The sequence below is a fragment of the Cyrtonyx montezumae genome, unplaced genomic scaffold (genome assembly GCF_038088225.1).
Source record: "Cyrtonyx montezumae isolate F1298 unplaced genomic scaffold, pur_monq_1.0 scaffold_29, whole genome shotgun sequence".
Lineage (NCBI taxonomy): Eukaryota > Metazoa > Chordata > Aves > Galliformes > Odontophoridae > Cyrtonyx > Cyrtonyx montezumae.
In genome coordinates this window covers 11,314,171-11,329,048 of record NW_027072033.1, presented here as the reverse complement: position 1 = coordinate 11,329,048, position 14,878 = coordinate 11,314,171, and the positions used below count along the sequence as shown (strand labels likewise).

General features: G+C 43.8%; 1 protein-coding gene across 5 annotated transcripts in view; it reads left to right on the top strand.

Moving 5' to 3' along the window:
• The window catches only part of PSD3 (pleckstrin and Sec7 domain containing 3), a 123,595-nt gene that overhangs the window by 43,898 nt on the left and 64,819 nt on the right, over nt 1-14,878 (top strand). For 3 of the 5 annotated variants that reach the window (XM_065740704.1, XM_065740703.1, XM_065740702.1), the window contains exons 4-8: nt 2,208-2,411; nt 2,513-2,593; nt 5,600-5,712; nt 8,060-8,118; nt 13,397-13,486. In XM_065740704.1, coding sequence (XP_065596776.1) covers nt 2,208-2,411; nt 2,513-2,593; nt 5,600-5,712; nt 8,060-8,118; nt 13,397-13,486 — 547 coding nt within the window. Of the gene's footprint in view, nt 1-2,207; nt 2,412-2,512; nt 2,594-5,599; nt 5,713-8,059; nt 8,119-13,396; nt 13,487-14,878 lie in introns of those variants that run through there. The other 2 variants (XM_065740705.1, XM_065740708.1) reach the window with 2 other exon arrangements.

Here is a 14,878-nt window from a genome sequence, read left to right as displayed (position 1 = left end):
AAAGTGCAGATGTTCATTGTCAACTCTGGATATCTTTCAAGGCTATAAATACTACCTTTAGTAAAGAGTGGTGTTGAAACAGGGCTGTGATTTATGAATGAGGCTACACAAGTTGACCTGGCTTTCAAAGCAATGCTAGTGTGTGGAAGGCACTGTGGGTGTGTTAGTTCATCTCGTTAACCTTATTCTTGTTCTTGTCTTTATATCTTGTTAAGTGTTAGAGATGGGTATTCAAAACCTGCTGTGGCAAGTGTGAATGGATAAGGTGTTGGCCATGTGTTGGAGGAGTTGGAAATTTGCTTTATTCACAAGTTTCGGGCAGACCAAATTTAGCAATTTTGTTATTTGTAGGGGAATTTCCAGTGTTGGCTGGCCCTTTGTTGAAGAGGGCTAAGGAGGTATTTCTCAAAACAACAGTATGAGGAGGGTCTTTTTTGTTTGCTTGCTGGTGTGACTGCTGGGCAGTGTTCTGAATGCTGTATTTTCAAGATTAATGCCATAACAGAGCTTTTTTTTTTTTCTCACATAATTTACACTCAAATAAATGCAAATCTGTAAAAACAAGAGAGTGTCTGTTTTCCTCAGATACTGTGTTAAGATTTAAAAAAAAATGGGGAGGAAAAAAAGATGTTGTACTGAAGTTATGTTTGATTCTTCCATTTGGTGTTAACTCTGTAGGCCTTTGTCCAACATTTGGGCTGTAACATCTATGTCAGAAAGTTGTCTTCTATGATTCTTTTTCTAGTAGCACTGCACACCTCCCTCACTTAAACCATGCATGAAAAGAGAGAGAGGGTGCAAGTGATGATGTGCATTGAAGGAAGTGTGTGGAATAGCAAACGTTTTTGTTATTAGTTCACAGTGGATGAAAATCTCATCATTAAAGGGTTACTAAATGACTAGCAGACCTTCCAGTAAATCAGTAGGTAATTGCTGCTGGAGTGATCAGTTGTGCTGACTGTGGCTTGTCAAGCCTGAAGATTGCCGTAGCATAAGAAACTCTGGCATGTGGAAGTGTTGAGTTTAAAATCATCTTTAACTCATTCCATGCATATCTGCCCTGCACATGACCTCTGCTGATCACTCATTAGCCCCCTGTAAACTAAGGCTTAGTGGAAAGAATTTCTGTGTAGTACTTTTTTAAAAACAGAAATGCTGTCATGCACACAGAGCTGAGACTGTGCAAGAATTTTCACGCAAGTATCCAAGAAAAGTTTTTCCAGACTTCAAAGAAAAAAAAAAAAAAGCCTTTTCCATGTGCAGGAGGTGTAGTTGGGGGGTATACCTTCTTATGTGGAAGGTTTTTGCCTCTTTGAGCAGAAAAGCAATAAGCAGCTTAGCCAGAACTTTCCTCCAGTTATACAAGTGGGAGGAATCTATAAATCTATGATTTATATAAAGTGTCCTGGGACTGCTGAACACGCTGAACGTCTTGACTGAGCAGCTGATGAGGGAAATCACTGCTGCCAGGAGGGAACAGGAGGAAAGCAAGCAGCTCTCCAGACTAGCCCAGTGGTTTGTGTCTGTCTTCAGTTCTCCACACCAAGCTACTCTCCCCAAGTCCTGCGGCTGTCACTGGTGGAGCATCTCAGTGGGATGCCTAATATGTGTGCGCTGCATGGATGCTGCTAAGACTTCTGGGGAGGTTATCTGGAGAGTAGCATTGTTTCCAGGATGACTGGGGAAGAATGAGGACAGTACTTCTGATGAGTCAGTGTGGAACTGCTGAACGTCATAGCTATGTTTTTCTATGAAAAGAGGCTAGTGGCTCACTTATACAGAGGCCCCTTCAAGCTGTTCTCAAACACATTGGGTATCTTCTACTTGCAGATGATTGAGTTAAAATATACTAGTACAAAAAGTAATTGAGAAGTCATTATTGTTGGTGCAGTTGTAGGTTGACTGTAGCAAACAGCTGTCTGTGCAATGAGAAGGTTTTGGATGCAGCGTATTCAGAAGGTGAGCGCAGAGCAGAATGCGTTTCTGGGATGGAAAACCCTTATATTTGGGTTTCCATGTTAAACTATTATCCTCTGATAACAGTTAAATAAATGTCCCTGTTTTACACACCTGCTTCAATTAGTTGGTACTAGCTCTATCACGTAATGTCACTTCTGTACCATTAATTACCTTTTCTCCTAAGAGGAATTGTTCTCAAAATTGTGTGTTGTCATTTTTTTTCTTTCAACATTTTTTGGATCTCATAGCAACCCTGAACTACAGAGTATGGAGTTAGATTCCAGTGCCGCCATTGGGAGCAATAAACTTCAGGAGAAAGATGCTGCTGGAGCCCTTGGCCGTGATCTCAGCAACAGCAATAGCAGCAATTTGGAAGCAGCCAGACTAGCTAAACGTCTGTTCCATCTAGAGGGATTCAAGCACTCTGATGTGGCAAAGCATTTGAGTAAGAAGTATGTGCTAACATGAGGATGTATGCCTTGTTGTTTGTGTTACTGATTGGGACTTCCCTCCTGAATGATTAACCTTTCTTTCCTATTTTCTTTGTTCAAAGCAACGAATTCAGCAAGCTTGTGGCCGAAGAATACCTTAAGTTTTTTGATTTCTCAGGCATGACACTGGACTTCTCACTCAGGTATATGCCTCTTTGCAAACCTGGTGTTCTAATGCTGTTTGCTGTGCTGTCCTGTTTGAATAGTGGGAGTGTTAGAGGGTAAAGCAAGTGAATTGACATACCCTTGGTTGGAGCATTTCTCTCTCGTTTGGCTTGGCCTGCTAATATTGTAGCTTTCTTGGTGCAGTGGCATTTCCTGGAGAGGGAGATTTTTGGGTGAACCTGCTTAGGTATGATCCTTGACACAGAAGATAGGGAGAAAAATGACAGATCAGTAAGCAGGAGGAATGCCAGGTACAGCTGAGAAATGAAGGTGCTGCTCATGCTGAGCTGCGTGGTGCTCACTGACATTTTCACTGAAGACTTTCGGGGCTTGCTCTGCTTGGCTGCGCTGTGCAAAGCAGAGGCCAGGATTTTCCGTGGCTCAGCGTCTTGTTGCGTCCCTCTGAGGCACCTAAAAATATGCAGAATAGCAAAAGGTTCTGGACTGAAAATGCCTATGAGAGTTTGGCGGCTGCCAGTGTGGGTGTTTGAAAACTCATCTGTCAAGTTTTCTATCTTTTTACACTGGAGTTAGGCCTCAAATATTTGTTTTCAGTTTTTTTTCTTAGGAGACAGCATACCAAATTTTCGTAGCAGTGGCCTGTTGGCAGAGTTGGTAGACAGATAAACGCTGACAAAAAAAGGAAAAGGGATTTGAAGTGAGTTTCAGTCATTTGGCTTGGGGTTATTATTTGTCACTAACTATACAAACCATGAAAGGTTGTGGGTTTAGTCAGTCCCCTTGCAAATAATTTCCAGGGAGTCAGCTGCTGGCAACTGTAGATGAGCCATGCCCCTGTCTGTGGGGAAAATAAACACTCAAGTCCTTTATGCTAATAGCAGTGGGAGCACACCTGCGGAGGGTTTAACAGTGTGCTACAGTGCTGGTTGCTCCAAGAAGCTGAGCACCAGCCCAGTGCAGGGTGGAGGATGCTGGCTTCTTGTTCTGGGTATGAGGTGCCCTGAGGTGTGTTTCTAAATATACCTGTCTTTTAAATTGTGAAGTCCAACACCTAATTATTTTCCAGCTCATTTTTAGGCGGTCTCTTCTCCCTGTGGATCTCCGATTAATATTAATAGTTGTGACCTTCTGTAAAATATGCTCTCTCTGGTATGATACTTAGACTCTCAAAGAACTTGAGCCAAGCTGCAGAGGCTGCCAGGCACCCTGAGTGCATAGAACAGGCTGAAGTCAAAGCGTCAGCTTGAACCCAAATGCTGCCCCGAATATGCAGTGACCAAGAACTATCTGGGCCATTTCTGCTGTCTTACTGGTGAACCATGGTTTGTTAAACCATGGTGATGTATTGAGACACTGCAGCCCATGACAGCAGCCCAGACCCACATTACCCTCAGACTGTATGAAGCTATTGTATAGTGTGTAACACAGTTGATGGAGAGTCCAGGACATAAGGACAGGCATTCATTGCCCAGCTCCGCTTCCACACTGTATCTACATGTCGCCTTGCATCACTCATGCATCTTTCTTGTTTGTTTACCAAATATTGTTCTGCTGCTTGCCAATGCAAGGGGTCTTTCAGGTGGGTAAATGTCCTGAAGACAAGGAGAGGCTTGTAGGTTTCTGGTGCCTAGCATGAGCTAGGGCTATTGCTGGAGGGAGCCTGAGCTGGGACAACTAGTTGTCAAAATGTCCTGCTGGGGCAGGAAATAGGATTGGAAGAGAAACCCTGCAGAGGCTCAGTTGTATGTACTTGTGAATTTATTTATTTATTTGCAATACATTGCCTGTGAGATGAATTTGTTACCAAGCAGGTCACACTTGGGTATGAGATCACTGCAAGTATGCTCTGTCTTTAACCTTACATAAAAAACAAACAAACAATTAATAGTTATTCTTCTAGGCCAGATAGACTTTAAGTGCTTTAGCAGCATATTCCTCCCTTTTCAGATCTGGTGTTCATTTCAGTCCTATGAGACATTTAAGTTTTTAAGACTCATTTTATATGCCTTATTGCTTCAGACCCAGAGAGTCTGTTTTCAGCCTTTTCTTGGAAAGCATCTTCACAAATGAGTATAGGATGATATTATGGGGGTCACCCCTTAGCTGCAGATGCAGGGATTTGGGCAAGTACAGAAGTTCCTAATGAATAGTTGTCTGCAAGGTTAGCTTTTCTAGCAGGAGAAATAGTAGGGTGAATAAGAGGGAGATGAAGATAGTTCCTTTTCTTTACACAGGCTGCATCCCCATATATATCTGCCCTCTGCCCAGGACTGTCGTGAGCAGGGCAGGTTGCTCTTTCTGCTATTGAAGCACAATAGAAGAAATTTTTGCCCCCTTTCCCACATTTTCTACAGGGCACATGGCCACACTGCCCTTCTGCAAGGTAACTTGAGTCATGGCTGCTGTGTTACATGTCCCATTGGAAGGAGGACTGCACATTCAGTCCTGACTGCAATTTCATGGTGCATGTGTCTCACTTCACTGCCTGGATTTGTTCCTCTAATTTTGATGGGCATAACGATGGCTGTGAAGTTAAATGGCAAAGGTGAAAAGGGCAGAGAATATCCCAGATGTATGTTGTACGTAACCTAGTCTAGTTCCTTCCCTGAAGAAATGAAAAATACTAAAAATTACAAATAACTAGTTCAATTAGTAAAATTGCTTGTTAGCTGGAATATCCTGTGGCTAAGACCAGTGGTAGTTTAACTCATGGTTCATGTACTGTGCATGTACTGTGATGTTGCAATTAACCGCTGTTTTGTTCCTAGGCCCATCTCCCTTCTCCTTTTTCCCTTTCCCCCTTCCCCTTCCCCGGGGTGTGGGCCCGGGGGTCCCCTGCCTCAATTGTCACGGTACCGGGTCAAACTGCCCCACAAACCGGTGACAGGATGATAGTCTCTTTTCTAGACAGGCTTCCTGGAGTCAGCTGTTGGACATGTGCTTATGGATTTCTTAATCTGTATAGCTATATATGCTATATGGACTTATGATTTTAATTTCTCTTTTCTATGCAATTCTTTTAGGAGTTTCTTTAAAGCTTTTTCACTTATTGGAGAAACTCAGGAACGAGAGAGAGTTTTAGTCCACTTTTCCAGCAGATACTATCAGTGTAACCCAAACACCATTTCTTCTAAAGGTAACTTTGCTTTTTGTAAGAATGTGCTTAGTCTCCCTCTGTCCTCACCCTGTTTGTATGGTTGTATGTATGATGATGAATAATTGCTGTGCCATGCTTTAGAAATGTTGTGTTGTGAGCATGGAAACCCTTCACATTGTCTACACATAAATGTGTAGAAAGGTCTTTAGGCATCCTCAGTGTAAATCCTTTGTTTTAGCATCTCTAGATTTAAGTGTTTTCAGTTCTGAGTGTGTGTGGGTACTTGCACTGTAGGTACAGGCACATGAATAAGAACACCGTCTTATGTGAAAGCTGTGCAGTTCACTTTTCGTACACCATTCAATGCTTGACTCTTCATGCACTGCTTCTGCAAATGCCCATTCTTGCCAGTTACGGGGGTGAATTTTGGGTGCTGTGTCCAGATGCTGTCGTGTTTTCATCTTTACTGACCTCAGTCGGAATGCTGCCTCCTTGCCAGTGTTTTCAGTCATTTTGGAAACCGATGGGAGAAACAAACACACAGGTCAAACTCAAGAAAGTTGGCATTCAAAGAGAGCAGTGTCCACTGGCATGGCTCCTGCATTCAACCAGACATGCCAGCAGAGGAATGTGACTCTAATTCCAGTGCTGGCTGATCACACATCAAGAAAGCTGAGAAAGGAAGGAGGGTGAGAAAGAAATATGTTTATGCTGAACCATGCCTTTGGTCTCTAGTGTAGATAAGGAAGAACTGCTGCATTTGGAAGAACTGTAATGTTTACTTACCCCTTGTTTTGTGATTAACTTCTGTTACAGTGAGATGGTATTTGCCCTCATTGTGTCTCTTTAGCTTTACTGACTTGCCTATCAGACAAGAGAATAGGTAGCAATAAGATGTGATCTGTTCTCATATTATCTCTGTCCTCTTTATTATGCCTTTCTTATTTTAAGTCAGGAAAGGCAGTAAGTAAGAGCAAGTGTGTCATTTACAGATTAAAACAATGATTTGTATTTTGGTGTGGCTTCCTTACTCTAGTCCAAGTTGCAGAAAGTACATTTCCACTTTAGAACCTGAGCATCTGGATTAAAGTAAATCCTGCAGATTTTGCATAGGGTTTTAATAGTTTTGATGCTGGATTTCCACTGTCAGTAGTCAAGTGATGCACTGCAGAAATGTGGTGTTCATTTCTTTTTGTGGAAATCAGGATTGCATTTGCTTTTCTCTTTTCCCCTTTCTCAATCCTCTGAATATATTTGTGATTTGGAGTTGGGAAGGCAAACTGCTATGGAGAAATGCATAGGTCTGAACAGAGACACCACAGTCCCAGATTCAAGCTGCTTCAGACTTAACACAGTTAGTGTTAATGATAGTGCTTCCTTCATACCATGCTCTGCTTGAATTCTGCCACATTGCTTGGGTACTAGGCCCTGTACAAACATAAGAAAACATGGTACTTGCCTTGGGGGATCTTTTTGTGATGGCCGTAGGCCTGTGATAGTCATACTAACTTTTAAGATATGTATATCCCCATCCACCTTTTATTTTACAACACAGGGGAATCTGTATATGATTTAGTTATGAGAGATTTTACTTACAGCACATCTTTGCTTTATAAATGACCTTTTCTCTCACCCTTGTGAGAGAAGGGAAGATGATACCTGGTGTTTATAAGCAAGAGAATGGAGAAATTGCTTTTCCTAGTGTAATCAGTGGAACTGAATTAAGCATCTGAAGATTTAATTTAAAAGAGATGCCTGGAAAATGAGGAATTATGAGGGTGTTGTATACTTTTGCAAATGGTGATCCTTACTGACATTCCAAGGTCTAACACAGTGAATCTGAGGATGTAGTTAGGAATATATCCTGTCTCTTCTGGTTCCTTGTGGAGGTCCTGTGCTATGTACAGGAACTCCTCAGACATTGCTGGAGTATTCACTACCCAACACAAAGTCTAAACTAGACAGTGTAAATGGCTAGCCGAAGTTTTTCAGAATTCTCCACTGAATAAGGAGAAGGCCAGAGGGGGAGAAAAAACATACAACTGTTGCAGTGTCATACTGTATAGAAGAAAGAGTATATTCTATCTTCACTTTCTGTCCCAAGCAGATTAAAAAAAAAAACCTGAACTGATTCAAGCTGTGGCACTGATATCGGCATGGTTTCCTGTTTGCTTTATCGATGGATGCTGCAAGATAGTTTTGACATTCTTTAATGATGAAAGAAAGGTTGCTCTGTTTCGGCAACTGTTGAATGACCTCATTGTTGATTTACTTACACATATTTCTTGATAAACAGATTCTCATTAAAAGAACAGACTCAATTAGACTATGAGGCTTGGTTTCATCCATTCTTAAATTGAACATGACTTGTTATATCTCTCTGCAGATGGAGTTCACTGTCTCACTTGTGCCGTGATGCTGCTGAACACTGACCTGCATGGCCACGTGAGTATGCACAGCTTCATATAAATTGTTGCTGACAACTCTGTGCCTGGAGGTAGTCGTCCTCTGGCAACAGAATCCCCTTGCTGATGACCACTGGAACCTAAAGCACTCAGAGCATCTCTGTTGCAGACAGCAAATAGCGAGGTGGTTTTTCTCCCTGGAACCGCTGTAGTACAGAGCAGAGCCATCCAGCACGCCCAGAAGCACACATATTTAGGCCTGGTGTTGCACTTGATTTTGCCATTATGTGTGAAGATGCACCTTGTCATTGAGCTCTTTCTTTTCTTGTCTGATTCCCATCCTTTCCTGGTGATGGCAAGTAGTTCTGACTGGGGAACTGCTGCTGGGATCAATTTCTTCTTTCCAGTATGTAAGTGTTCGGGAAAGTGGAAATAGGAAGAGAAGTGAAGAGAAACTGGGAAAGTCACAAGGGGAAGGTGATCATTGTAGGCATTTTATTGCAGGGGGAAGATCTGGTGGAACCAGAGTGCTGCTCAGCCAGCAGCAAAAAAAAATTTAAATGATGGGTGTGCCTGGAGGCAAGAAACTGAGGAAGGGACATGGATATCCTAAGCTGAAGCTCCAAATCCCCCCAGCACATGCCTCTCCCCTGTGGCTGCCTGGGGGGAATAATTTTCTAGCTGGAATTTTGTTACTCACACCACCAGGGTGCCAGCAGCCCTAGGACATGTCTTCCAACTATGCAGGTATTCTTGTGGTGGGAGGTGTTCTCATCCTTCCATGGCAGGGATGGGGGTTGGGTAGCAGGGAACAGTGGCTTGTCCCTGGCTACAGCTGTAGCCTGGGCTGCATTTTGGTGGGTCTGTCTGCACACCAGGGAGGGAGAACTGAATATTGTGACTGAGCTGGCAGTGTTACCTATTGCTCTCTGTGATATTTTAGTGTGCCTTTTTTTAGGTACTGGAGTGAGAGATACACTCTCGCCCTTCATTGCTGCTGTTGATTTGCAGCTGGAAGTAGAATGACTTGAGTGATGCAGTGTAACTTTGGAGACTTATCCTATTGGCAGCTAAATGTATGGAGCGCTAATGTTTGCCAGACTTCTGCATGTGTGTTGCTTCTCTATGTCCCTCTGGGATTTCCTTATATTTTGGTTTTCTTCATACTGTTTTGCATTTTTCTGCATAGGTGGTAACTCAGGCATTTCTGACTTGGAATGCAGCACAAATATACTAATTGCCTGTTTCCTAACAGGCACAGTGCTTCAGTCTGACCCAAGCATGACTCTGCTAGAGCAGAAAACAAATGAATTTGGGCTTGTCTACACTGAGATTTATTTGTTGCTAACATACCAATAGTTAGTGCAGATGCTTTTGTTTCATAGTAAGCTCAACAAGTAAGGCTGTAGGCTCTGCTGTGCCTCCAGTCCATACCTTCCTTTAACTTGTAGGCAAACTCTTACTTTTTCCTTTATTTCCCCTTGCTTCATTCAGCACACTTCTTTCTCTTTCCTAAAATCATTATTTTTTGCTTGCTATGTCTCAGAGATGCATGCTCACTTTTCTGCAGGCAGGGCATTACCCAGACTGTAAAACCATGTTAGAGAGGACTATGTTCAGGGTAGCTCTAGACTTCCAGGCATATCTTTTGGAACATGCATGGTACTGTGTAGAGACATTAGCTATAGTCCTGAAGGAAAAGAGCCGTTCATTTGGAATGCTAATTGTCGCAATACATAATGTGGGCCATATTGCAATTGGGCTTGATCAATGTGGGGAATTCAAACTTCTGTGGAGGAAACAAACATAAACAGGCTGACATCTGTAATGGAAAAAAAACAGCATTTGCAGGTCTCTTGGGAACAGCTCCAGCCTGCACCCAAAGACTGAACTGTATTCTAAAGTTTGGCAACCAAGAAGCCAAGGTTGTAGCCCTACTATGTTGTTAAAGTCTTTACTGATGTAGGAAATAGTGTACTGTGTACCCCTCTAGAAGTATCTCCTTTCTTGTGGAGGAGTATTGCTGCCTGTCTTCTTTTTGCGGAACTATGTGTCCAAAGACTATGGAATCTTCATCTAGATGAGGTTGATAGTCAAGGTTTGATGATTCTCCAGTTTGGTCTGGTCCTCTGTTATGGAAAGTTGGGTATGGGTGTTGGACTCAATGATCTCTAGAGGTCCCTTCCAACCCTATGATTCTGTGATTCTATGAAAGAGAGTAGATGAACAGTCCAAGCAATCAGGTAGCTGTAACACTGAATAATCTGTATATTACTGACTCATCCCTTTCTTGGTTCTTCACTCCTGTCCGCATAAAGCTCTTCCACTGTAGGTTGTCAATATTTCACTTTTTGTTTGCAAGGCAGGGCTAAGGGTATAAAGTTGGAAGGCTGCTTCCTCAAGGGGATAGTAAGCAGTCTGTTTTGCATGCAGAAACAAGGCAGGTACTTTGTAATGCACTTTCATTAGTCAGAGGGAGCAAGTGCAGTACTGCTTATTGAGACATGGTACTGCAGGTGTATGTTTGCAGCTTGGTAGCCTGACAGTGGCTAGTTCTGAGTTGACCTAAAAGCCTAAAACCCAGTCAGGTTTTATTCTGCAGCCAAGGTGTACCATGACCATAGAATACTGACAATCTTATCCTCTCTGGCATCCATACACATACTGTGGTCATCAGAAGACCCTGATTTCCCATTGTTCGTAGCATGTTTCAGAGCTCATTCCGGGCTGCTTACCTTTCCTCGGTTCTTCTAAGTCTTCCTTTTTTATCAATTTGATATTATCATTTCTGCCCACTCCCAAGGCTTCTCACATGCAAATTTGGGGTTTCTAGCACACATAGTACTGGGGAGACCTAGCACAGACACTTAATCTGATGACTGTCTGAAACTAGGATTCAAGAGCAATTTAAGCCTCCTCAGGAGGGGATTTGTGACAAGCAGTCATTTGCTTTATGACTTGAATGTCTGCAGAGAAAGAGACTCCACAAACTCCCTGGCAGCCTGGGCCAGTGCTCTTCACCCTTACTGTGAAGAAGTTCCCACGCACATTTGCGCAGAACTTCCTATGCCTCAGTTTGTGGCCATTTCCCCTTATCCTATCACCACACACTTCTGAGAAGAGTTCAGCCTCGTCCCTTGGCCTCCCGCTTCTCAGATATTTGTAGACGTGGATCAGATCCCCTCTGAGTCTTTTTTTCTCAAGGGTGAACAGACGCAGGCCTCTCAGCCTCTCCTCATAACGGAGGTGTTCCACATCCTATATCGTCCTTGTAGCCCTCTGCTAAACTCTTTTGAGGAGGTCCCTGCCCAGAACTGGACACAATACTCAGGTGAGGCCTCACCAGGACAGAGTAGAGGGAGAGGATCACCTCCCTTGACCTGCTGGCCGTGCTCCTTCTAACACACCTTGGGATCCCATTGGCTTTCTTGGCCTCAAAGGCACACTGCTGGCTCATGGCCAACCTGTTGTTCACCAGGACACCCAAGTCCTTCTCCACAGAGCTCCTCCCCAGAAGGTCATGTTCCAGCCTGCACTGATGCATGCGATTATTCTTTCCCAGGTGCAAGACTCTACACTTGCTTTTGTTAAACCTCATCTGGTTTCTTACTCCCCAACTCTCCAGCCTGTCTGGGTCTCACTGAATGGCAGCACAGCCTTCCGGCATGTCAGCCATTCTTCCCAGCTTTGTATTGTCAGCAAACTTGCTGAGAGTGGACTCTATCCCCTCATCAAGGTCATTGATAAAGGTGTTGAACAGGACTGGACTCAGCACTGACCTCTCAGGAGCACCTCTAAGTACCTGCCTCCAACTGGACTATGTGCCATGGATCACAACCCTCTGAGTTCTGCCAGTCAGCCAGTTCTCAACCCACCTCACTGTCCACTCATCTCTTCCACACCTCCTCAACTTTGTTATAAGGATGCTGTGGGAGACAAGTGTCAAATGCCTTGCTGAAATCAAGGTAGACTACATCCACTGCTCTCCTCTCATTCACCCAGCCAGTAATTACATCACAGAAGGCCACCAGGTTGGTCAAGCCTGACATCCCCTGGTGAACCCATGTTGACTACTCCTGATAACTCTTCTCTTCCAACTACCTGGAGATGGCATCCAAAACAAACTGTTCCATCACCTTTCCAGGAACAGAGGTGAGACTGACTGGCCTGTAGTTCTCCAGATCCTCCTTCTTTCCCTTTCTGAAGATCAGAGTGACATTGGCTATCCTCCTGTCTTCAGGCACCTCTCCTGTTCTCCAGGACCTCTCAAAGATTGAGAGTGGTTCAGCAGTCACCTCTGTCAACTCTCTCAGCACACGTGGATGCATCCCATCAGGGCCCATGGATTTACGTACATTGATGTTACGTAGATGTTCTTGGACCATCTACTGCCTCACCAAAGGGGAGCCTTCCATTCCCTAGATCCTCCCACTTACTCCCACAGGAGTCCTGAGGGGGAGTTCCCACAGTGAAGACAGAAGCAAAGAAGGCATTCAGCATCTCCGCCTTCTCTGCATCCCCCATTACCAGAACACCTGCCCCAGGTAGTAGGGAACCCACTTTTTCCCTAGTCTTCCTTTTACTGTTGACATACTTAAAAAAACCTTCCTTATTATCCGTGAGTCCAACCCCTTGCTCCACACAGCACTGCCTGAAATTTAAACCCTATGTTTGAGAAGATGTCCAAGCATTTCTTTGAACTCTGGCAGCTTGGGGCCTGACCACTGCCCTGGGCAGCCTGTTTGATGCCCACTGCCCTCTGGTGAAGAATTTGTTCCTAGCACATCCCTGACCCTCCTCTGACATTAGCTCCATGTCAAGTTAATCTCAGCACTGTGACTCAGAAAGTGGCTGCTCCTTGGCATCTAACTCTTGCAAGGCAATTGTTACTGTAGGATTGGAAAGCATAAGAGAAGGGTCTGGAAAGGGCCACCGTTTTTTGTTTCCTTAGGCCTCACAGCACAACTGAGTTCATATTTTCTCTAAGAGGCTGGTAGAACCTTTGGAGACATGGGGGTGGAAGGCACCATGCATATACCAGTGTGCTTCAGCGCCACCCTCTTCATCACCCTCCAATATTTAGCTTTTTTCTTTACAGATTGGTCTGTTCAGATGGATCCAAGTGTACCTTGCCTTTTCCAAATAAGTTCACAAATAGATGCTTGCCTGCAAGTAATGTTGGGAATGACTTTGTAGTAACACCTGCCTTGGACTTGAATTAAAGCTGGAAGATATCATTTATCAGAGATGTTGCATGTTTGTGTCATTTTAGAAAGTAGCATGGCTGAAGTGCTTTGTTTCTCTGTCATCCTTTCCAGAACATTGGGAAAAAGATGACCTGCCAAGAATTCATTGCTAACCTCCGGGGGATGAATGATGGTAAAGACTTCCAAAAAGGACTGTTGAAGGTAAGAAATGAACTGCAGGATGTGGATCTCGGTTGTAGTGTGAGGTAGCTCACACCCTGTCTGTGTTTTCTGAATGTTAATTGTAAAACAGTACAGGCAGTGTTTCTTCTTCTAAAGTATATGTAGTATATATTATGTGTATTCTATTCTTTTATCTCTGCCTTTCCTTGAATGTGACTGAGATTACCTGCAGCATGAACAGGCAAGACCTAACTTTAGTGGGGCTAGCTTCGGAGCCACATAATTTTAGGTGGCCATGCAGTCCCAGATTGCTGTCTCTTGATTAAATCAGAGAGAAGCAGCCAGTTGGTTCTGACTATTGAATATGTAAGGACTAATCTTGAGCTGTGTATCTGGAAGGAGAATGTTTCTCATCAAAGTTGTTTTGGGGTTTTCACATCAGAACAGATGTAATTTCAGATTATAGTGTGCTGTCTCGTACAGACTGCTTTGCTTCACATTTTATTCATTGGGTTTATGCCAGGAGTTAAATCTGTGAAAGAGGCAGAAAAGAGTGAATCTTGTTTCATTGTCAGCAGTAATGAGAATGTTTCATTTCTCTTGTGCATGATTGTTGGCATGAAACAGTAGTCTGAATGAGGGGTGCAGTACATACACCAGAGTTCATAATTTTTTTTTGGTGATAGAAATAATGAAAGGTTGCTGCGTCTGTGATCTGACCCAAAGCCTACTGAAGTAAATCAGAAGAGCTGCTGCCTCTTCTGTGGGTTTTGCAAGGCCTATTGTGAATTGCAGATGAACCTGCTCAACTCTTAAGTTTCTGATATTGGTAGTTTCTTCAGTTTCTCCAGCTTCTTTGGGAGGACAGCAGGACCAAGTGCCAAGCCCTGCACTTTGGCCACAACAATCCCAGGCACTGCTACAGTCTTGGGGTAGAGTGGCTGGAAGACTGCGTAAAAAACAGATCTTGGGCTGTTGGTTGACACTTGGCTAAACGTGAGCCAGCAGTGTGCCCAGATGGCCAAGGAGGTAAGTGGTATCCTGGCTTGTATCAGTAGTGCAGCCAGCCAGAGCAGGAAGGTAATCATCCCCCTGTACTCTGCTGGGGAGGCTGAACCTCCAGTACCTCGTTCAGTTTTGGGCTCCACACTAGGAGACAGACATTGAATCCTTGGAAAGTGTCCAGTAGAGGGCAGTGAAGCTGTGAGAGATCTGGAGCACAAGTCTGCTTGAGGAGCAGCTGAGGGAACTGAGTCCATTGTGGAGGAGAGGAGGAGGCTCAGGGGAGACCTTACTGCTCTGCAACTACCTGAAGTGAGATTGTTGTGAAGTAGGGGTCAACATTGTGTAACTGGTGATAGGACTAGGGGGAATGGCCTCAGTTTGCATTACTGGAGGTTCAGGTTGGATGTTATGAAAAATTTCTTCTCA